The sequence below is a fragment of the Galleria mellonella genome, unplaced genomic scaffold (genome assembly GCF_026898425.1).
Source record: "Galleria mellonella isolate WM207_F2 unplaced genomic scaffold, CSIRO_AGI_GalMel_v1 utg1899, whole genome shotgun sequence".
NCBI classification, from domain to species: Eukaryota; Metazoa; Arthropoda; class Insecta; order Lepidoptera; family Pyralidae; genus Galleria; species Galleria mellonella.
In genome coordinates, this window is record NW_026442027.1 from 124671 (window position 1) to 148800 (window position 24130).

The 24130-nt window shown below is 35.1% G+C and overlaps 2 protein-coding genes and 1 non-coding gene across 3 annotated transcripts in view; 2 read left to right on the plus strand and 1 right to left on the minus strand.

The window, feature by feature from the left end:
* The window catches only part of LOC113510470 (organic cation transporter protein-like), a 53313-nt gene that overhangs the window by 17208 nt on the left and 11975 nt on the right, over positions 1–24130 (minus strand). The window contains exon 5 of the mRNA XM_052894029.1: positions 1319–1445. Within this exon, the coding sequence (XP_052749989.1) occupies positions 1319–1445 (127 nt within the window). The remainder of the gene's footprint in view (positions 1–1318; positions 1446–24130) is intronic.
* Trnag-gcc (transfer RNA glycine (anticodon GCC)) lies at positions 2355–2425 on the plus strand. The gene has a single exon. It is a non-coding gene; the product is annotated as a tRNA-Gly (tRNA).
* Positions 9280–22264, plus strand: LOC128200479 (uncharacterized). Its single transcript, XM_052894031.1, has 7 exons — positions 9280–9440; positions 12353–12494; positions 18729–18911; positions 19964–20057; positions 20494–20563; positions 21216–21830; positions 22143–22264. Exons 1-7 carry the CDS (start codon positions 9431–9433, stop codon positions 22235–22237), a joined length of 1209 nt encoding a protein of 402 aa, XP_052749991.1. The 5' UTR covers positions 9280–9430; the 3' UTR covers positions 22238–22264.

Sequence of the window (24130 nt, forward strand, 5' to 3'; positions counted from 1 at the left end):
AATTTTATAAACAAATATATTTATTTACATTTTTATTATTATTATTTTTACTATTACAATTGTTCCTATTGTACGCCAATTTGAACCCACACTATTAAATTTCCCAGATAATCAGCTTACGTTGATAACGTTATCCGTTTAAATTACATATAATAAATAATATAGAAACTTCTCATTAAAATTAATTTAATTTATTATTTTTACAAATGTTGCAATAAAGTGTAAATAAATAAATAAATGAGAACATGTCTGTTTTAATAAAATCAAAATACGCCTTATTTTAAGTTATTAGCAATATTGTATGTAGATATATGCCTTATAAAGTAGGCGTTTAGAGTTATTTATAGACACGCTCGTATTTTTATTTTTAAAAAATTTAAATAATAATAATAATATTTATTTAATTAGACTACATAAGGCCCATTTTGTTAGTTACAAATTGACTTAACCTATGTTAGTAAATGAGCGGTCATAACGCTCTTACATTGATAACCTGTCCCAACCAAAATTTTAAGATGGGACAGTCCATTTTATCAGCAATTGTCTTCGGGACACTACTAAACTACTACTAAATTACTATTAATACATAAATAAAACATACAATAAAATAACAAAACCAAAAAATTTACTTTTAATTTTATGTTCTTTTTTTTTGTTTTTTTTTTATACAACTTAGAATGGCAAACAAGCTGACGGCCCACCTGATGGAAAGTGGTAACCGTCGCCTATAGACATGAGCAGTACCATGGACATAACAGAGTATACTGTTTCACCCATGATACCCACCATGCGTTGCCATTCCTGAGGACTCAGGTGTTATTCCTCTGTACCCAGTAAATTCACGCCATATCCCACCCTTCAAACCGAAACACAGCCATGCAAACACAACTGCTTCACGGTTGTAACACGAGTGGGACAGAGGTACCCAAGCAATCGACTTTTGTACAAAGTCTCCCTCTGGTAAATGAAACTTCCTTGTAAATGAAACTGATACGCAATTAGAATGGAGACACGTGGAGGAATTGTTAGTAATGCAGGCTACTACTCCCATTGCTAGCAATATACCCTATCAAGTTGACATCCACGTGGTCTCCCCTGGAAACCATCATGCTGTATCCCAGGTGCATCACGATGGGCTAACTGACCTGCCTTTTCATTCTCACCTATCAGCATTCACTGGTGCCCCGCCAGCGTATACTGTTAACGCAGGCGGTGTTACCACTCCATTATCATCCATTAAAAAAGTACATGAGCGAGTTTCATTCCCCATGCGTCATATGGGTCGTATAAGTAAGGAACGTAATGTTACGTAGTGTACCTGAAAGAGGAAGCCATAACATCGCCGATATTGGCCAAGCAGAGCAGCATCAGCGGGATGCCCAGAATAGCGTAGAAGATGGTCACCACCTTGCCAGTTTGCGTCTTGGGAGCAATGTGCCCGTAACCTGAAAATGGGTAAATAAATATCTTGGTATAAACATAGACCTATCAAATAGATGTATTCATTTTTTTTATATATATTTAGTTCTGTTCTTTATGGCATTCTATAAGGAAGGCTTATGTCCAACAGTGGGACGGATAATGGCTGAAATGATGACGTTGATGACGTACTTAGTCCTGACAATATAATTTAATTACACATACAATAAGAAAGGTAAATGTCACAAGGCGTTTATAACACAAACATAGCCACGGGTAACTGGGAATCCGTGGGGGAGAAGGGATTGTTAGCAATGGGGATTACCAATCCCATTGCTAGCAATAAACTCTATCAGGTCGACCTCCTCGCGGTTTCCCCTGGAAACCATCTTGATTGGTTTATTGTTGAATTCGTCACGGTGGTCTAACTGACCTGCTTCATCCTCACCTATCATCCTTCACTGGTGCCCCGCCGGTGTATACCGATAGCTTAGGCAAGGCTACCATTCCATTATCATCCATTAAAAAAAAAAACTGGGAATCCGTACGTTTTAATTTTGGACGCTGGGGGGGGGGGGAATAATATATGACAATATCTATATAATTTAGTTGTAATTATTAGTTTCAGTTATAGAAAAGAAATAATAAGCAAATACAATTATTTATAATTAGGTAATTTCAAATTGTCAATTTTTTATGATTCTACCGCTGGGTTCGGAATGTTGTTATCTGCTGAGAAGAATCCTCAATAAACTCAACAATTACTCATTTCAAATTATTATATGACCTTCGCATGGAAAAATCAATTGATTGTATAACGTTAACAGGTGTTGCAAAAAACAAATACACTCGAGTAGTGAAAGGTAATAACTTGTTGCGTCAATAATTTAAAACCGATCTGATTATAATATGTAATTTTGAAAACGTTTGTATAAGCATCGATGGTTCAGTGGTAGAATGCTCGCCTGCCACGCGGGCGGCCCGGGTTCGATTCCCGGTCGATGCAGTTTTTTTGTACTCGCTATAGTATAAATTTCTTTCTATAGCTATTTATTAAAGTTGGTATTTATTTATGAAGGTAGTTTGGTTTTTCTTTTTTGAAAAAAAAATCAAATATCCTTAATTCAGAATATTGTAATTCCTGTACCTCTCATCCAAAACTATTTAGTCATTTAAGCGTGGCTTGATAACAAACATTCAAACACTAACGGCTGATCGATTTTTTAATCCGTTTATCGTTTTTAACTAAAATTTGGCACACGAGTAGTTTATATTCCCGTGATTCTAAATTAACACAGTATATCGATATTCTATACTGATTCACGCGGGCAAAGCCGCGGAAAACAGCTAGTCACCTATAAATACATATATAAACTATAATAATATATAATGTATATAACTATATAATACTAATAACAATTACGATATGAATAGATACACACCAATACTTAAATAATGAATAATAATAATAAGAAAGTACGTACTTATCGTGATACACTATTTCGAAAGTGAAAAAAGTGTTGTCCTCCTCTCTCGTACTTGCTGTGCCCAACAGGCTCAATAATTGAAACGTTATGTACTAATTATATTAAGGAATGCAATAAGAAATAAATAAATATATTAAACTAATATATTTAATATGTCTCCTTGATTCAAATACAGATTGTAATGTCATATTGAAGGTCACGTCCGAGCGGCTCCGTCCATACGATTACCTTTAATTATTCTTATTTGTCTCTATTACCGGACAAATCCTTCGAGAAGTCGAGCTTTTTATGTGATCAACAAAAAAATATATATTTATTACAGCTTATTTTGTTTTATTACTCGAAATGTAATTATAATTTACCATTTACGTACGCAATTTATAATGTGGGTCAAGCGTGCGATGCGCTGAGTGGGCTTGGTTCCCTCCGTCTAGCACGAAAAATTGTTTGCATGTATACAGCTTATTTCAATGGAACTTGATAAAAATGTAAACAAACGTATTGATTATACCCCACTGTCGGCGAAAGGACTGTATGCTGGTATGGAAACACGGTGTTTTAGAAAGATAATATCTTGTATATAAAATTCTCGTGTCACGGTGTTTGTTACCAAACTCCTCCGAAACGGCTTTACCGATTTTTATGAAATTTTGTGTGCATATTGGGTAGGTCTGAGAATCGGCCAACATCTATTTTTCATACCCCTCAATGGTAAGGGTGACCCACCTCCAAATATTTTTTTTTATTTTTTTGACAAATTTTTCCATTTTTATTTTATTATGATTTAGCATACAACCCCAAATTTTCACCGTTTTACGATCAACTCCTATTTTTTAATTGCGATTTTTATATTCCGCAATATGGTTGCAAGATGGCAATCCTATATAATAATTGTAGTACGATATATTTTCATGTATAGTTCTAGAAATAATGTATATGGTAAAACAACGTTTGCCGAGTCTGCTAGTATGTATATAAAAACTAAACTGACACAGACTTCAAATTACAAACAAAACATCGTTTTAATAAAATAATTGCTTGGGTACCTCTGTCCCATTCATGTTTCAACCGTGAAGCAGTTGTGTTTGCATGGCTGTGTTTCGGTTCGAAGGATGGGATATGGCGTGAATTTACTGGGTACAGAGGAATAACACCTGAGTCCTCAGGAATAGCAACGCATGGGGGGTATCATGGGCGAAACAGTATACTATGTTATGTCCATGGTACTGCTCATATCTATGGGCGACGGTTACCACTTTCCATCAGGTGGGCCGTCAGCTTGTTTGCCATTCTAAGTTGTATAAAAAAACACGGAACAGAAATTACGTAAATATATATATATATATATATATATATATATATATATATATATATATATATATATATATATATATATATATATATATATATATATATATATAATGTCTCCCATACTATCTCAACAGCTGATCGCGCCGTGTTAGTTTGGGAGATTCAAAACTTTTTACCCTTTTCCGACCCATGTTTCTTTAATGAATATGTTTAGTTTCACCAGTGAAACGCTGCCGTCAAAGTTTTAACTCGTATGACGCTCATGGCACTACCCCTGATACGAAGCTATTCCTGAGGACTACGGTGTTATCACCTGATGAGAAGTGGTAACCTTTGTCTATGGACATAAACAAGCACCTTTTTCTATGCCTTTAATCAATACATTACATTCATACTTTAATACATTGTCATTCCTTAGAACTAAGATGTTATGCTTCTGTAATTAATACGTTGAAAGTTCACCGACCTATACCACCTTTCGAACTAAAACAGCCATGCAAACATAGCTGTTTAGCAGCAGCGCCACAGGTGGGACAGAGGTGCCCATGCAAACGATTTTTACAAAGAAGAATTCATTTTTTATTTATTTTTTTATATTCTGTTACAATTTAGCGTCTTTTTTTTAAATTTCTTTGCCACGTAACTTATTACATTACACAATATCTAATAATAAAGTAGAAGTCCAAGTACGTGGAAGTTAATTTTACTAATGATAATGATAAATGATTTTTGTACAAAGTCGCCATCCAATAATGAAAATTTGTGAATTATTTATCAAGTTAGTTTAAGTTTTATTACCAAACAATCGGACCTCCAAAACTTAGGAGTAATGTACCACATCCGCCTCACGTCATCGCATCTCGCTCACGCCATCTTTGTTCAACTTAAAATTAATTGGCTAATGGCGTGCTAAGCTATGTAATTATAGGTTCGACTCCTATAAAGCACAATTTTATATTTAAGAACTCTGTCCCATTCGTGTTTCTACCGTGAAGCAGTTGTTTGCATGGCTGTGTTTCAGTTTGAAGGGTGGGATATGGCGTGAATTTACTGGGTACAGAGGAATAACACCTGAGTCCTCAGGAATGGCAACGCATGGAAGGTATCATGGGCGAAACAGTATACTCAGTTATGTCCATGGTACTGCTCATGTCTATAGGCGACGGTTACCACTTTCCATCGGGTGGGCCGTCAGCTTGTTTGCCATTCTACGTTACGAAAAAAAAATCTGAGTTTGTACCTATTGCCAGGCATACGGATACTACACAATGTATTTATATATATATGTATATATGTATATATATATATATATATATATATATATATATATATATATATATATATATATATATATATATATATATATATATATATATATATATGTAAAATTATAATTTCTGTATGTTTGTGAAGAGTGGCAATAAATTTATTATTATTTATTTATTTAAGAAACACGTCTCACATAGTGATAAACTACACCTTCCCCTTTAAAGAATTTTTCAAAAATCCACTAAAAAATCCTTCCAAAAATACTAGTCAGGAACCCGCTTGTTTGATAGTTTAATATGACTCAAGTAGCTACCACCGGAGAACATATTTCTGCCAAGAAACAGTAGCGTTTGTATTATTTTAGATTTAAAATCTCTGTTATGCTTCCAGAGGTAGTACTAAAAGTATTGCCTCTCATGGGCATGAGATGTACCATGAACGGCACAGTATATTCTACATATTGTATGACGTCTATCGTACCGCTCATGTCTACACGTGGCTGCCAACAAACAGACGGCCAATCTAAATAGTTATTTTTACATCGTTTATTTATTTACTATATTTCCTACACGTATCCCAAAATATACAGCGCTGAAAGTATATGCAGAATAAATTCACACGATTTTTTTAAGAAATGGCCTCTCTTTTTTTATACAACTTAGAATGGCAAACAAGCTGACGGCCCACCTGATGGAAATTGGTAACCGTCGCCTGTAGACATGAGCAGTACCATGGACATAACAGAGTATACTGTTTTGCCCATGATACCCCCCATGCGTTACCATTACTGAGAACTCAGGTGTTATTCCTCTGTACCTAGTAAGAGGTACCTCTCTTAAGCTCACCTCTGACTACATCTTTTTTATCTGATAATTATTCATTTATTTAACTCTGTGTTATTTCTTACACATTAAATTGTACTGCATTTAAAAAAAAAACATCTTTAATTGTGACAAAACCAGTTACCTCAAATACTGAACCGATTTTGATTAAATTTCTATGAATTCAATCTGTAAGTATATCCATTTCAGATAAAAAAAGAATTTTCCAAAACGGTTTAAAACTGACAGAGTTATAAGGTGATAACTGCTTCTTTTAAAGTCGGTTAAAAAGACACAATAATAGGTAAATAGAAATAATCAAATCGAATCATAATAAATTAAAAGGTAATATTATTAATAATATTGCCTTTTAATTAAAATTAATATATTGTCCTAGCTTATATTATAAATGTGAAAGCGAGTTGGTTTGTTTGTTACCTTAACGGCTTAAGCAATCACTATTAATTGCTATACACGCACTATATGGGATGGGAAGGATATAGATACATGTATTATATCTCCATATTTAGTCATAATAGAATTTCATCGTGCTTCCAATCAAACTGTTTATAATTACTCCTCTCCATCCAAAGGTTGCCTGGAAGAGATCGCTCTTAGCGATAAGGTCGCCCATTGTTTTCTCATTGTGATTATTTCTTGTAATTGTCTAATATTTATAATAAGTTTACTATTGTAATCTTTTGGAGGAAACAATAAAGAGTATCTATCTATCTATCTATATCACGGATGATTTCGTAGGTTGTCTATAAGAGATTGCCGTAGCGATAAGACCGCCTTTTGTACCTTTATGTATACATTTTAATCTGTACTTTTATGTTCCTGTATTTCACTTAAATTGTTCAATTGGCTTTGTATATTTTTATGTTTCTGGTACAATAAAGAGTTAAATAAATAAGAGCTAGTTTCTATATATCACTAGATTAGATATATATGCCTTTTCGGATTGACAAAAAAAATGACATATTTAAAAAAATGGATGGTAGTTAGGTAGCTTTGTTTTATTGCGTATTAATTATTATACTCGATGAAGTACAACTATTTATTATCTTTAATCAACCTTCCTTAATCACTGTTATAAATAGACCAAGTTATTTTTTTTTTTACAAAATCGAAGCGATTTCCGTCATATTATTTGAAACGGATACCGGCGAGGCCAACTTCTTGCGGGCACCACTAACGTTTACCAAAATATACCTTCCATTAGTTGAAATTTGGAATTACCTGCAGGGGCCTTCAGGCCAATAATTGGGTCATATTTCGGAATAATTGGCTCAAACAATGGCTTCGGATGCTGAATGCACCGGCGGTGACCTCAGTGTGCACGCCTGCGCTGTAACCATTTGTAATCTACCTATTTGAATCATTGATAATGATCTCAAGATAATTATTTTGACTCCAATATAACTCATCATTGTAATTTATTATTTATTTAAAACATAGTTAATGTTTATTCACCTCGTTTCTATTTTAAACTGTAGGAAATTCATCGTAAAAAATATATTTTACTTCGCTTCGTTTAAAAAACAGTCATCTCATTCATTCATTGTGTTTACCATTGTTGTTGTAGTCTATATAATGTAATTATTTGCAATCATTCAATACTTAATATGACATAGTATGTACATAAAATGTAAAAAAAATATGGCATAAAATAGGCCACCCCTTCCTTTCCTGTAGGTGTCATAAGAGGCGACTAAGGGAGGGCGAGGGATAGGCAGCAGCGTCCCTCTTAAAACATCTCCAAATCATAACTGCAGTTGTCAATCCGCCTGCCAAGCGTGATAACTACTGGCAAAACCATCCCAGGGAGAGGCTAGAATATTTAAATTTATAATTAAGAATCATGCACCTAGTATCAATTTTGCTTCACAACTAGCAAACTTATCGCAAAAAAACCGCACCTTCTATAGTCATAAATTTAATAGGAGACTAATACAGGAAAATCGGAGGGAAAGATATTGTTAGTAATGGAGATTGAGAATCCCATTGCTAGCAATATACCCAACCAGGTCGACCTCCACGTGGTTCCCTCTGGAAACTATCATGGTTAATTCCTAATGAATTCATCATGTTGGGCTAACTGGCCTGTTTTCGTTCTCACCGATCACCCTTCACTGGTGCTCCGCCAGCGTATCCCATTAGCGCATGTTACCGTTACCATTCCATTTTCACCCATCAAAAAAAAATACAGGAATGTACCCTGTCGATTACTAAGAGGATTATCAATATCCGTTCAGAACTAACGACGTACTCGCATAACATTGTCAAAGGAATACAGACAAACTGAGAGTCTCTTTCCTCTTTAGGAAGTCGCTTAAAAAGGTATGCGACGTCAAAACGGTGGACCTTGGTACTTTCCCACGCGAGAGACAACTGGGTGAATACGTAGATCACTGACCTTGAACTTAACGGGCCAAGGACAATATTCATACGTAACTGAGTCTTGATCACGTTGCGATTTAAAATGAAATTCCCACAATTTAAAAAAAAATACCTTTTATCATTCAAATATCAATGCCGGTACCAATTGATAAGATAATTACCATATTCATAAAAATTAAAACCAACTTTTATAGTGTTTTCTCAATATCTTTCAAATTGGGAATTTCGCCCAGAAGAAAGAGATAAAACAGTTCAAAAACTAAAATAGGTTGTTTTTTTTTAAAATAAGGCAATAAGACGCAATACAAAAGCTAAGAAGAGAAACTTCGTGAAGGAAAATTTTTAAAAATAAATAATGTGCAGCTGAACACGCCGTGTTAGTATGAAGGCTCATCATATTGTGCAATTATTCGATATAAACGTTCAGTTCTCTGATATAACACTCTCCCTTCAAATTATGCTAATGATTTCGATTTCATCCTGTACTCGTATTCAATATGAAGGGACAGGACGCCGCGCGTTTTGTACCAAAATGCAGCGCCGGCGCAGCTGAAATCGCTTAGCGAGCCTGCACAAAGCTCAGTTACATAACAGAGGGCGACGCGAACGGACCACTCCACTCGCATCCCTCCGATTTAAAAATTATATTTTGAGTACTTATTTTTTTTGTTTGTTTCGTGATAAATGTAAATAAGAAGCGAGTTGTGAATCGATTGAAAAATGAATTTCGGTTAGTATTAGATTTTATTTTATGACTTTTAATATTTATTTGCCACCATACCAAAAAATAATTTTATAATAATTATTTTTTTATTTGAGTTTAAAATGTATATAAATTTTTTCAACAATTTAATCAACCAATTCCAAAATAATATTATTTCCAATTATAATCAGCGATAATGTAAAATATTTAATGGTAAACATTAATTTCAAATTACAAAGTTGATAATTTATATTTCTTACGAATAAATATATCATTAATGATATAAATGTATAATTTGTGTCTAACTAATTTGTTATAATATTTTTAAAGGATATATGTATATTGTTTTGGACATTATAATATATGGCATTGTATATTCGCAAGTGTCCGCAAAAGGCGGGTTGCCTCAGAGAATCCTTGGTTTGCGCATGTTTGTGTATCTTGCGCAACCCTTTGACGCCGCCCGCCCACGCCCTATACTGCGTACCGTGCGCGTTACACATATTTATCATCATTTCCATTGCCGGTTATGTTCGACATGTATTTCACTAATCTACGTTAATTCTTCAATGTATGTTTCGTTGTAAATTTATCACGTCACGTGGAAAACAGTTGTAATGCATTTTAGCGTAGCTTCGTTTTGACTGCGCCCATTTCGTAAACTGCTTTTACTAAGTACTATTCTAAACTGTTGCCCAATTAACAAACGAATCGTTCTGAACGTAATATCGTTGTAACTACGACAGGAATTTCAATTTGGAAAGAAATAATTACATACAATACTGTTAACTATTACTAAACGGGAGAGGGGGGGGGGGGTGAGATTGTTAGTAATGCGGACTACCAGTCCCAATGCTAGCAATATACTCTGTCAGGTCGACCTCCACGTGGTCTCCCCTGGAAACCAACGAACTGAATTCCAGATGTATTCATCACGATGGGCTAACTGATATGCATTTTTATTCTCACCTATTATCCTTCACTAGTGCCCCGCCAACGTATACCGTTAGCACAGGCGGGGTACCATTCCATTACCATCCATTAAAAAAATATATCTCGATCACGCGAGCGATGTCGCGGGTAAAAGCTAGTTATACAGTAAACATAAAAACGATTAACATACGTTATTATTATAACTAACTATATATAATTGGTAAAGATATCTTGACAGCACCTGTCAAATAAGTGCATTCATTTGGAAGGCGCAATGTTTAGAATCTACGACCGCCGTGAGTCATTGAAGGAATCATGTCACTTGTCTAAACATAATCAGTTGTCACACCTCCCCACACAATGACGTGACGTCATCGCCCTGATCACTCTATACACGTCTAGGCTAACTATAGTAACAATAAACAACACTGGATATAATTGCCCAAGTGGTAATTGTTTGTTATTTAGCCATGGATGGACTGTGTAAAAGATGATATGGCCAGAATGAGAGTGAATGCGATTAGAGAAGAATGGAAAAGAGAAACATATTACGCTGAAACCAAATGAAAAATCAGCTCTTAGGAATCGTTATCATCATATTAGCTGTTATCTGTCCATTGCTGAACATAGGTCTCTCTAATAGACCGCCATAAGGAACGGTCAATCCCATTAAATCGAAATTCCAAAGTCTCCGACTCAATTTCGTGTTTTCGTTCATACCTAAATCGGCCCCGTAAATGGAGCTTAACATTTCGTTCGTCATAAATCCTACTCCATAAAAGTCCAATTTTTAATGTTTTTAAACGGTAAATATTATGTAATTTTAACATCAAATTTGTGTTTCGTTCGGCTCCGAAATTTTGGAAAACATTTCATGGTAGGCCCTCTGCTTCCACTGACTCCCTGCAATATATTTGAGGTCTTCGCTCCATCTAGTGGGGAGGTTGTTCTACACTGTGTTTACTTGTACGAAGTCGCCACTCAAGATAATATTACCCTACTATTACGACAATGGTAAGGTGGCTTATTGTTAATTTTCATAGACCTATTTCTAGAGCGGGCCGGGTTCAGTTCAGGATTCAGTTTGGTGGCTACCTCAGGATAAAGGGCGGAGCTTTGGACTATTGGCAAAGATATATCTGAGAATAAATATATACCTTTTTTTAGGGACTAGGTTTTTCTGGAAAATAATGTTAAATACACCAATCACCATCTTGCATTAATGAATGCGTCTCAAATCCGGACAGTTTCAGAAAGAAGTGTTTCCTAAAATGTCTCTACTAATAATCAAATTCAGGAACTCATTGACACGAAGTCAAATTGAGCCTTGTAAAATTATTTTCAAATAAGGAATATCAGTACCACAAATTATTATGCACTTCTGAAATAAATACTTACGTTAAGGACTAGATTTAAGACAGAAACACGAATAGGACAACGGTACATGCAGAAAACTTATGTATATTGACGCTAGTGTTAAATATAACGCAGAAAATCAATGTCTACAAATGGCTCAGGATGTCTTTAGAACAGTTTACAGAAAAGGAATAACTTCAGCAATATATGATTTATTTATTTATTTATAAATTACTCACCACACTTACAGTCTCCCAAAACGTGTAGTGAGCCATAGGTTCATTTTACAAACTTACAAATTTTATACAACATTTTAAAAATATATCTATTTTGTCATTAAATATATCAATATTTGACTGCTGAGTAATCAGAGAATTGAGCAGAGAAATAGCCTGATAAGTGTGAGCAAACTGAGCAGTACAGGTGCGAACCGGCGGTGCCGATAGTAGTCGACGTGCACGCAAGCGCATGCAGCGTTGGGGTGCGTACAAAGAACAACGGCTGAGAGTTGCAGGATTGTCTATTCCGTCGTTGAGCAACCGATGAATGGTTAGTACCATTCATATACAGTATCGGAGAGGACTGTCTTCACCAGTGTACACACGATGAATGGCATAATGTGATGGTGACGATAATGAATATTGTTGCAGACGGTACGTGGTGGCTGGTGCTGGTGTGCGTGTGTGCATGCTCAGCTGAAAAGTGGCGGTTCCCGGAGAGTGCCGCGTCGGTCCGCATCGACACCAAAGTCCGCTTCGTGGACGGAGACGACCGACCCAACGATAATGAAAAGTTTGTATCTATTTACTAGTATAATAATGACCATGTAGGCATAGAATAGGCCACTCCTTCCTTTCCCGTGGGTGTCGTAAGAGGCGACTAAGGGAGGGCGAGAGATGGGCAGCAGCGTCCCTCTTAAAACATCTCCAAAGCTTAACTGCGGTTGCCAATCCATCTGCCAAACGTGACAACTACTGGCAAAATCCTCAAGGGGAGGCTTATGGTCAGCAGTGGACAGTTGAAAGCTGATATAATATTGAGGTATTAATAATAATATTATATAAGGGAGCTTATGGTGTAGGTATGCAACGTAAACATGATAATACGGAAAGCATTATAGGTGAAAATCTTAGATTATATAGACAGAGCCTCGAGCCTCAAAAACGGGTCTACTTTTTGTCATACGTTATTTATCTGTGTTCTATATACTTAACGTATTTGTATTTAATTATTTAATAAATAAAGTAAGTTTTTGCGCAATAAAAAGATGCAAAAATTATAAGACAAAATAAATATAGAAGTTATAAAGGAATCACTCATAACTATGTATTTTTTTTTAATGGATTATAATGCAATGGTTACCCTACCCGCGCTATCGGTATACACCGGCGGGGCACCAGTGGAGGATGATAGATGAGAATAAAGTAGGTCAGTTAGCCCATCGTGACGAATTCAACAAGAATTGTTCACGATGGTTTTCAAGGGGAACCACGTAGAGGTCGACCTAATAAGGTATATTGCTAGCAATGGGGCTGTCAAACTCCATTGCTAACAATCCTTTTCCCCTCCATAACTATGTATTTATCACGCAAAATTGTATGGAAATATTGACCCCGAACTCTCGAAGCATTTGTATGGAAATACTCTATCTATATAATCTAAGGTCAAAATATACACATAAATGTTAAATTAAATTTTCATAAATTATACATGTATATTGCTTAATATCACCTTATTGTACTGACTATTATAAAACAGTATTCTATCACCGATAGTAGAGGCCGGATATCATTATATGGAAGTGCATACGTAAATATACCGCAGCGTTGCCTGCGAGGGTCAAACGGCGAGGTGTGTAGTGAGGAACAATGATATCAAGTAACATTGAGATCCGTCTTAAGAACAATACTGAATCTTCGCCGATCGTTTTGTTGCTACCGGCCAGTGTTGTGGGAATTGCCTTCAAGGGTATATCTGGGTCTGGAAACTTTGGTTGGTGGCTAGCAACTACAATGCAAATAGTAGTTAACCTACGTGGTTTCTGAATGCTAATGTAACATACTTTCTGTAATTCTGTATTTTTGTGATAATAAATAAATTAAAAAAAAATTAACGCTATACCAAATAGTTTCTAATCATTGCATGTCGAAGATACTAATGATGTTTCAATTAAATACACGTCTCTCCTTGAATTACTCTGATATAATAGTTTTTTTCTGTAATAAGAATAACAAAATTAGTGTTGTTTTTAAATTGAGATCGTCGTATACGAACTTTTTGCTATATATGTATGTTTTATAGAAGTTTGAATTTGAACTATTATCAAATACAAATATTTTTAATATTTCTATATGATAATTTTGCAACTACTTCATAAAATTATTTAATTTTTTTTATACAACTTAGAATGGCAAACAAGCTGACGGTCCACCTGATGGAAAGTGGTAACCGTCGCCTATACACATGAGCAGTACCATGGACATAACAGAGTATACTGTTTCGCCCATGCGTTGCATTGCATGCATTCCTGAGGACTCAGGTGTTATTCCTCTGTACCCAGTAAATTCAATCATTTAAAAGAAAATTCTAAACGCTTCAAATACTTTTCAATATTAAATTTTTTGTTTATTATTTATTTATTCATTTATGTGTGTAAATAAAGTAAAATAAAATAGAAATAAAATATGTTTATGGCGGTCTCTCCCAGTCAACCTTAGAAAAGTGTCAGAATACTCGAATGCGGTACTACTAATCATTGATATACATACATACTAAAATTTACATGTATAAACAAATAAATACATATAAATAACAAATATATTTACACACATGTAAGATATACTATATTGTACACAAATATGAAAATATTAGTACTTATTAAATTTACCATTTCGATAATATATTTAATAAAATACTTATTGCATAATTACCTATTCAAGGTACGAGAAATTAGCGTGTCTACTAATTTTTTTAATTTTATTTTATTTGACAAAAAACACAAAGTTACCAACACAAGATACACTGGCCCCCATACTAGGCGAGCCTGTCTCGTGGGCACCCGACAACGATTAACAAATCACAATGTGTTATAATAAAAAGTACATAGTGGGCGGGTATTAATATAAAAAGGAATATAAAATTGAAATAGTGAAAAAAGCAATAAAATCAAATAATATAGATACAGAAGCAAATATAAAACACTAACAATATATACCTTTAAGAGAAGAAAAAAACTAAACGTAATAATTATCCCTAAAAAGACAATATACTTCCATTTTATATTGACGATCTATCGATACCCATATCTTAGAAATAAATACGTACGTATAATCATTAAGTAATACATATTTATTACTCACATCAGAAACAAGTTGTACCCACCCAAAAGCCGCAATTTACGACAGGAAACCTCTAAATTGCCACACAGCAATACTTGCGTTTAGGGCTTTTCCCAAGTCGATATTAATATTGAATTATCTGACGTCCGTCGGTTGGTATCGTGTAAATAATTAATAACAATTACTCAGTACATCTGTTTGATACCGCGAGACGGTTTCGGCGCCTTGGCCGACATATTCTCTTATTCCAATCACAATGGGGGCAATTATCCCACAACATTGCTCTGTACTGTTGCAGTCTCGACTGACACCAGAATACAGTTTGCGTCACTGCTTTCCGACTGCACTCGTGATTACTTGACAACCTGAGGCATTCTATTGTATTTAATCGTGTTTTAAGTTGTCTTTATTCATAGTCTTGAGGCTTTAGTATTTAGCCATTTACAATAAGGGCTTGTTAACTCTCTGACCGCGTATATTTTTTCGTTTCATTTCCGCACGTCGCTTTGACAACAATTAACAGAAACAATATTAGTCTACCAAAACAAAAATCGCAGGATAACAACGTCAATAAACATAAAAAATGCGAGCACGTCGAAATCGCGGGATGCGTAAAATTTAACTAGTAGATACTGCACGCAGAAATCGCGAGATACCTGGTAAGAGACATTTAGGTTTTAAATTATTGATCAATCTCTTAATGTCAATATATATCTTAATATAATAGAATTTTCTGGAGCACGTTTTACCTTAAGTTTCATCATCTAATGAAGTGAGACCAAAGATTACAGGATTAATATATTTGCTGGTAAAAACCTATTGCTAGGAAAAAGCTGATTGTGGTTGGCTGGTGACATAGTTATCGAGGCGTCAATTCCAGTGATGATTATTGATTATCTTTTCAGTAACTATTGCAAGAATTATCATTATTAATAAAAAAGGAATGACGGTTAGATAAATAGATACTCTTTATTGTTTCCTCCAAAAGATTACAATAGTAAACTTACTATAAATATAAACAATTACAAGAAATTATTGTAATGAGAAAACAATGGGCGACCTTATCGCTAAAAGCGATCTCTTGCAGGCAACCTTTGGATGGAGAGGAGTAATGGTTAATGTATAAATATAGATGGTCTATATTTATACACGTTTTACTTGAATTACTGCATCAGGATTAATCAACAGACGTTAAACAATAACATAGTCTAAGAAATAAACAAATTTGATGTTCTGAATAAAGACATTTATTTTGTTTCCATATTAACAAATAAATTGCAAGAATCGCGTATGCACAATGTGTATTACTAATGTGATTAATACAAGTTCCTGTAATTACTCGATCAAGACTCTGACATTTACAGTCGAACGCACATGTTTTGCTAATTGGGTTTCACTAAAATTACAAGTTCGTGTGAAAAATTTATCAGATTTCCAACAGTTTCCAACAATTTGGGTTTCGAATATAATTATGTAATATCCACTTATTTTTTCTTACTTCCAATTAGTGTTTAGACTCAGACGTACGTATACACATCTTCGATATATTTTTTTATTTTTTTTTTTTATTACACGATGATTTCACATTTGGACTTGCCTCATATGATGGAAATTCTATATCAATGAACACAACTAAATTAAAAAGAGAACTTTCGATTGTTAAGGGTTATTTATATTCTCTGCTCCTTCTATTATTGTAAGTTTAGTAAGATGACCCAGAAAAATATATTATAAACTGAATTTCTTCTAATATTTTATATTATTGTCTGTCCTGGTATGGACCGTAATAAGGGATAAATAACATGTTTTAAGAACAGTAATAAGTATAAATATGGATGGCTGTAAGGGGAGAGGAGGACCTAAAAGATATGGATGGACTGTGTGAAAGATAATATGACCAGAATAGGAGTAAGTAAGGAAATAGCGACAGCGAATAAAGAAGAATGAAAGAGAAAAACATGTTACGCCGACCACAAACAAATAATTGGGATCAGAATAGGAAGATGGTGATAATTTTATATTATTACTCTGCTATATGTAACAAATTATTTGTCATTCAATGCTTTTGTTACACACTTGTCACCCCGCTCGTAGTGAAACTAGAATTTCGTCAAGTTATTACAGGGTTACCGTACACTCGGTAACCGACGATATTGCAACAGTATTAGCAATAGTAACCGCCGCTACAGTAGGTGCAATGTTGTAAAGGCAAATATTTTCTATTCTATTTCTATATATTGACTTTTAATACAACAACAATGAAGAAAACGATTTAATAACAACTCAATGTCGACACAATATACTTTCATCATCATTGGCACACAGGTTTTGGAGATGTTTAAAACATCTCCAAGAGGGGCGCTGCTGCCCATCCCTCGAATTCTCTTAGTCGCTTTTTACGACACCCACGGGAAAGGAAGGCGTGGCCTATTCTATGCCGGGACCTACACGGCCAAATACTTTGTTATGGATAAATAAATGAATGTGTGAATATCAACAGCCTAAAATTCCAACATTAAATTAAAATGGTTTACCTATGGCACTATATGGTGTTGCTGTAAATAAAATTTTTTAAATTTACTTTTTATTAAAATATTGACAGCCTTCCTCTCATTTATATATTATAAAAAAAAAACCATTCCCTAGAATTCGTTGGCACACAAATGTTCAAACAGTAATACAGAATATATTTTCAGAAAATTGATCCTGCGACGTAACTCACTCAACAGCTTCAATAACAATGGGTTAGCAATCTATAAATAATGAATTAAAAGATCTGAATATAAATTCAAAACATTAGACATAACTAAAACTGTAATAGAGTCTACAAAAGGCGATAATGTTTACGAAATGTCTAATAAATCTATCATTGCTCCGCAGTGGCCTAGTTTACTTTCACTATCGTTTGCCACAATATCATTATTTTTTATTAACTATTGTTCCCTGTCTATAATGATGTAATAATTATATGAATGAAATTAATTTAAAGCTATTAATTCAAAAGTATATAATGAAAATTGTTGTCATAATATTATCCACTTATTTTATTAATTTCGACACAACTTACAAAAATACACGAAAAAAAAAAAACTAAATTACAACTTACTCATTATAATATATTTTTTTTTTATGTTAATTTAAAATGATTTTAAATGGCAATAGCTCTAGATAGTTACGACATGTCGGATCCGATCTAGTCAAAAATAAATTTTCACATATATTTCACATATATCACGTATTTTAAACTAAATATCGTTCAACATACTGTAGGAAATTTTAAAAAATTAACCCACTTTATTATATTTTCAAAGGCATCTATTTTATAAAAAATATACTCTACTTAGGTGTATAAAAAAATATACGCTAATAAGTCCCTCCTCCAGTGTAGACCCGGCATACAATAGGCCATCCCTTCCTTTCCCGTGGATGTCGTAAGAGGCGACTAAGGGAGGGCGAGGGATAGAGAGCAGCATCCCTTTTATAACATCTATAAAGTCTAAATATGGTTGCCAATCCGCCTGCCAAGCATGGCAACTACTGGCAAATCCTCTCAAGGGGAGACTTATGTTCACCAGTGGATAATTAAGGCTGGTATTATATGATGAATATATGATATGATGTTCCGCCAACTTAATTATTTTTTCGTTCGCACAGTCATTATTGCAACATAATTTGTTTCTATATATAGGATCAAAGCCAGCGAAAACCAAGTGCAAGCAGATGAGGTGCCATTCGAGCCGGCCTCGGACACGGCCGGTTTCTACAACCGACCAGCAAGCGGCGACGTCTCGGGCCGATTCCCAGTGCGGGTGGAGGGACAGCGGGCGCCCTACAGGGTCGAAGGGCAGGCCATCTACTCTATCAGCAAGACGTAAGTAATCCAAACATTCTATATGGGATCGTTAATAAAGATTTCTTGTGACATTATTGCTTATATACATATATCCCGTCAGGCCGACCTCCACGCAATCCCCCCTTAGAAGTCATGTAAATTTTTGGTAAGTTCCAAAAAACTACATGATGTCCATGATGATGAACTATAATGAAATAGAATGAAATAAATATTTATTTGCCAAAACACTTGCATGAATGATTAATTCTGTGAATTACAAACTTGGCATGCGAGCCGTGTAATTAAAAAATGCGATTTAGCCATGGTAGTACGTTTTCTCGACACATCCTAAAGAATACTTAGTAAATATATGCTATTCATTGCTAGTATTATACCCTGTCAGGTGAACCCCCCGTGGTTCCCCCTGAAAACCATCGTGCTGAATTCCAGGTGTATTCATCATGATGGGCTAACTGACCTGCCTTTTCATGCTCATCTTTTATTTCTTACCGGTGCCCCGACAGCGTATACCGTTAGTACGGGCGGGAATACTAATACAATAGGGGGTAAAGGGATTGTTAGTAATGGAGACTGAGAATCCCATTGCTAGCAATATACCCAGCCAGGTCGACCTCCTCACGGTACCCCCTGGAAACTATCATGGTTCATTCCTGATGAATTCACCATGATGGGTAACTAGCCTGTTTTCATTCTCATCGATCACCCTTCACTGGTGCTCCGCCAGCGTATACCGTTAGAGCAGGCGGGGTCACCATACCATTTTCACCCATCAAAAAAAAAATACAATACAATAATATATGTATTTAATACTAATATATATATGCTACTAGCCATGAGACAGCGCTGACGAAGTCGCCATTCCATTTTATAACCATAAGAAAATTGTTCTTACAAACTATTACATCTTTAAATGCTTAGAACAAGTTCCTGCGCGCATCTGTTTGTTTTTTCCGCTTACTTTTACACTACACTTTTGTATGCATAATTTGAGCCAGTGCGACGTGTTCCTATAATAGTTTACAACACTAATAGTATTATTATCTATAGCTGCATAAACGTGTCGTTTCCAGTCCCGAGCGCTACTACTCGGACGGAACATTGGACTCGATGCAACACTGCAAGTGTGTCTCCACGCCTGACTGCCGCCCGTCCAGCGACTCTCTGGTAAGATATTCACAGTCCGACATTATAATGTATTCTGTTATGTCAATGCCATTTATGTGGTAAGTAGATACCTCATTGTGTACTATGTTACCTACACTTTAACTCTTCATATAAAATTATTAGACAATTCACTAGGTACATCTCTCACGTGACCAGGATATTTATTGATCAGTGTAATTGGGATTACCACTAAACTTAACCTTTATTAAAAATAAATAAAAATCAATTATAATCAACTTGATGCAAAAATAAACATTAAAATCGGTGCAGAATTGTCAGAAGATATATTTACACAAAAATTTATATGTACCATATAACTTTCGAAAGTCGTTCAAAATGTAGCTTCGGTCCTTCTTTGAAACAAGGAAACTCCTTATAGTATTAATAATTTTACAATTAAAAGCAAGAATAAGTAAGAATGATCTTTTATTTGCAGAAAGCATGTGGCGTTGGAAAATATCTGTGCTGTTACAAACGACCAAACAAGAGCTATCATCAAAATTCAGGTATCGTATATTTCATACCAGCAGTTAAATTTCCACTGCCTTCTTCATAAGAGAGTTTAGCCAATAGTTGCCACGCTTGATAGGCGGGTTATCAACCGCAGTTAGGATTTGGGGATGTTTTAAGAGGGACGCTGCTATCCATTTTTTATCCCAAAATTCAGGTATATAACCATAAAATTTTATATGTTTCTGGCAATATTTTTATACTAATTGAAATGCTAAACGTAGTAACCTACCTGATAGAAACTAATAATAGTATAGCTGATAGAGATGATCACCGCCATTATATTAGAGATACCATATTACCTTTCATGCATTGCCATTCTTAAAGACTAAGGTGTTATGCCTCGTTAAAACAACATCTTATGATATTTAATTGATACTAAGATTTCTTTTATATTGTGTGGCCAATAAGTTTAAAGAAATGTTAAGAATGAATGTGGATAAGGATAAAGGAAGAACTTATATCTTATAAACTCGGTGAGAGATGATAATGCTCAGAAAGGAAATGAATGCAAGTAAAGATGAATGGAAGAGAAAAGAAAGATATTGGCATCAAACAATTAGGATAAGGGCAGGAAGATGACAATGATTAGCCAATATGTAATCTTTCTAAAACCTTCTGATAAGCATCTTTGACATCTTATTCTAGAATTCTTCAATGAAGTGGAAGACGAACGTCCAGTTTTGCTACCGGGTCAAGAAAATATAAACGGTCCATTCCCGCCACCCCCGGGCTCATACTTCAATGGAGTATTCGGCGCGCAGCAAGAACCCGATTCCTCAGTGATAGGCAACATCGACAGGCCACGGCCGCAACAAGCTGTACTCGTTGGCCCTGATGGTCCCACCGGCAACATTGGCCCACCGAACAGACACGTCGGAGCAACTGGCAATCCATCCTTGCAGCACAATTCCCAAGTCCCACCCGTTCTTGTCGGCCCCGACGGTCCAACTGGTATAATAGGCCCAGCACCAATTAATCCTAACCAAAAACCAGGCGGAAATCGAGACGTTGGCCAAAGTGAGACTGCACAACGAGGTATCTTAGTTGGACCAGGTGGTCCTACTGGGATCATTGGCCCCGCCGGTTTCAACCGTCCAGGTGGATTTATGAATTACTACTTCGGAGGCGGTCGAAGTACTGGGCCGGGCATTTTGGTCGGACCGGGTGGACCTACTGGCATTATTGGGCCTGGGAGAGGAATTCTCGTGGGGCCAGGTGGGCCCACTGGCCAAATAGGGCCGAGAAGACCGTTCAATTATGGTAAATAGCATGTATGTGTGTGTGTTCATTCCATCATTACGAGACTAATGATGCTAATTTGTGAGTAGCGATAGATTCCGTAGGCGCTTTTGTTTACGATAACCTGAAGCATAATAATATGGCGAGTGAACGTCGCATATACTCATAGTGAGTGTTTGATGTAAATATTTTGGTATCTTGTTGTATAACTAATGTTTAAACTGACTAACTGCTACTAAACATGTTACCTGCGAGTTACCATTACCTTTAATATTCATATAAGATTATGATAATAAAATATACTGCATAATAGTGTGTGTCAACCATTCACAGGATGTCCGCGACAACAAAGAAACAAATTGACATCCACTACTTCGTCTAGTTCAGATAGCTATAGAAATAGAAAGAATAAAAAATATGTCGTGTAAATAATAATAAAAACACTAATTGAAGTATTAAGTGGTTTTCATATTTTCTAATCCTAGTAGATTTTATATGTACATCATTCTTAGATTTATCAAAGTTTATAGTAGTTGTGGGCGACAACGGAAACCAGGAATGGAAATTGGAAATATATGTATAATGGTCAAAGGAACTTAGAAGACTAGGGCCGTGAAGGCAAGCCAAAAGGAAACAATAGATATGCGTGTCAATTTCGAATTTGGTAAATAATAATATATAGCCGTTTCGGTTCGTATCTGGCTCAAAGGATATCTCTGGCAATACAACGCGGAAATGCCGCAAGTGTCTTGGGGACCTTTGGGTCCGGTACGGATCATAAATAACTGATCATTAATAAAATTTTATTTTTGTGATTGAAACATTATTGCATGTATAAAATAAATATAATTTATTATCATATATAGCTATAAATAATATACCGTCATAGTCGTAGAATACTGACGGATCTGACAAAGATTACATATAAAGATCCGTCAGTATTCTACCACTATGACGATATGTGGCCTGTACTCCACAGTAGTAATTTCAGTTAGTACAGATATGTAATGAACTGTATATTGATGAATTTAATGTAATTATGGATTTATAGAAAAAATACTATAATAAAAAAAAAACTACGGAAGACAGACTACAAAAGCGACATAGAGCAATGTGACAATTGTAAAAAGTATAAACATATTTGGAGGTTGAATGCATCCTCTTGAAAGGAATTAGTAATAAGATTTTAAGTTTGTATAACTATTAATTTTAAACTTAAAAAAAAACCTAAATTTATATTGTTTTTATAATTCTATTTATTTTAATCAAAATTTAAAGACCTTTGTTTCATATATGATAACTATGATATGTTGTATGAACCATTAACTGTCCACTGCTGAACATAGTCTACCCCATAAGAGGGGTTTTGCCAAGCTTGGCAGGTGGGTTTTGCACATCAACCGCAGTTTGACGTTTGGTAAAGTTTAAAGAAGAGTACTGCAGCCTATCCTCCCACCACAAGCTCCCTTTGTCGCCTCTTACGACACCCACGGAAAAGGAAGGGGTGGCTTATTCAATGCCCAGACCTACACAACTAAGTTAATTATGATACTTATTATATATACTTATTTAACAATTAAGCCAATAATTCCGGTAAAAAATTCAAAGAATTTATTTTATTTAAATCATATCGACATATTAGTTGGATACAGTGTTGCCAATATATGACAAATAGATAATGTTTGCTGTTGCGGGTTGATTGAAACGATGAGGCTGGTAGAGATGTATATTTCCAATGGCTTAGTTAAAACTGATAAAATTAACAAATAAAAATACTTTAATATACTGAATACAATACAGCAAATTAAGACAAAAATGATACGGCGACACGACATCCTAGTACGTGCAATGTTAAATTAACAATTATTGAATTTCTTGATAAACAAAATTTTTTCACTACACTGCACGCATAAGCATAGATATGACTCCATATTTTTTTTGATGGGTGAAAATGGTATGGTAACCCCGCCTGCGCTAACGGGATACGCTGACAGAGCACTAGTGAAGGGTGATAGATGAGAATGAAAACAGGCCAGTTAGTCCATCATGATGAATTCATCAGGAATTAACCATGATAGTTTCCAGGGGGAACTGCGAGGAGGTCAACCTGGTTGGGTATATTGCTAGCAATAGGATTCTCAGTCTCCATTACCAACAATCCATTTCCCCCCAAATATGACTCCATATTTGTCATATGGAACAGGCTCGATATCTTTTTACACTTGTCAAATTAGAAATTCATCCAGATGTTGAACGAAATGTCATTTTTACGAGTATATTGCAAGTCGATTGCGTAGCATAGTTGCCATTAACAAGAACGA

What these genes read in the sequence shown, in the direction of transcription:
- LOC128200479 (XM_052894031.1), top strand. An exon ending in CGACCCAACGATAATGAAAA is followed by an intron (nt 12,495 to 18,728) that starts GTTTGTATCTAT and finishes TTCTATATATAG; the next exon opens with GATCAAAGCCAGCGAAAACC. An exon ending in ATCTACTCTATCAGCAAGAC is followed by an intron (nt 18,912 to 19,963) that starts GTAAGTAATCCA and finishes TGTCGTTTCCAG; the next exon opens with TCCCGAGCGCTACTACTCGG.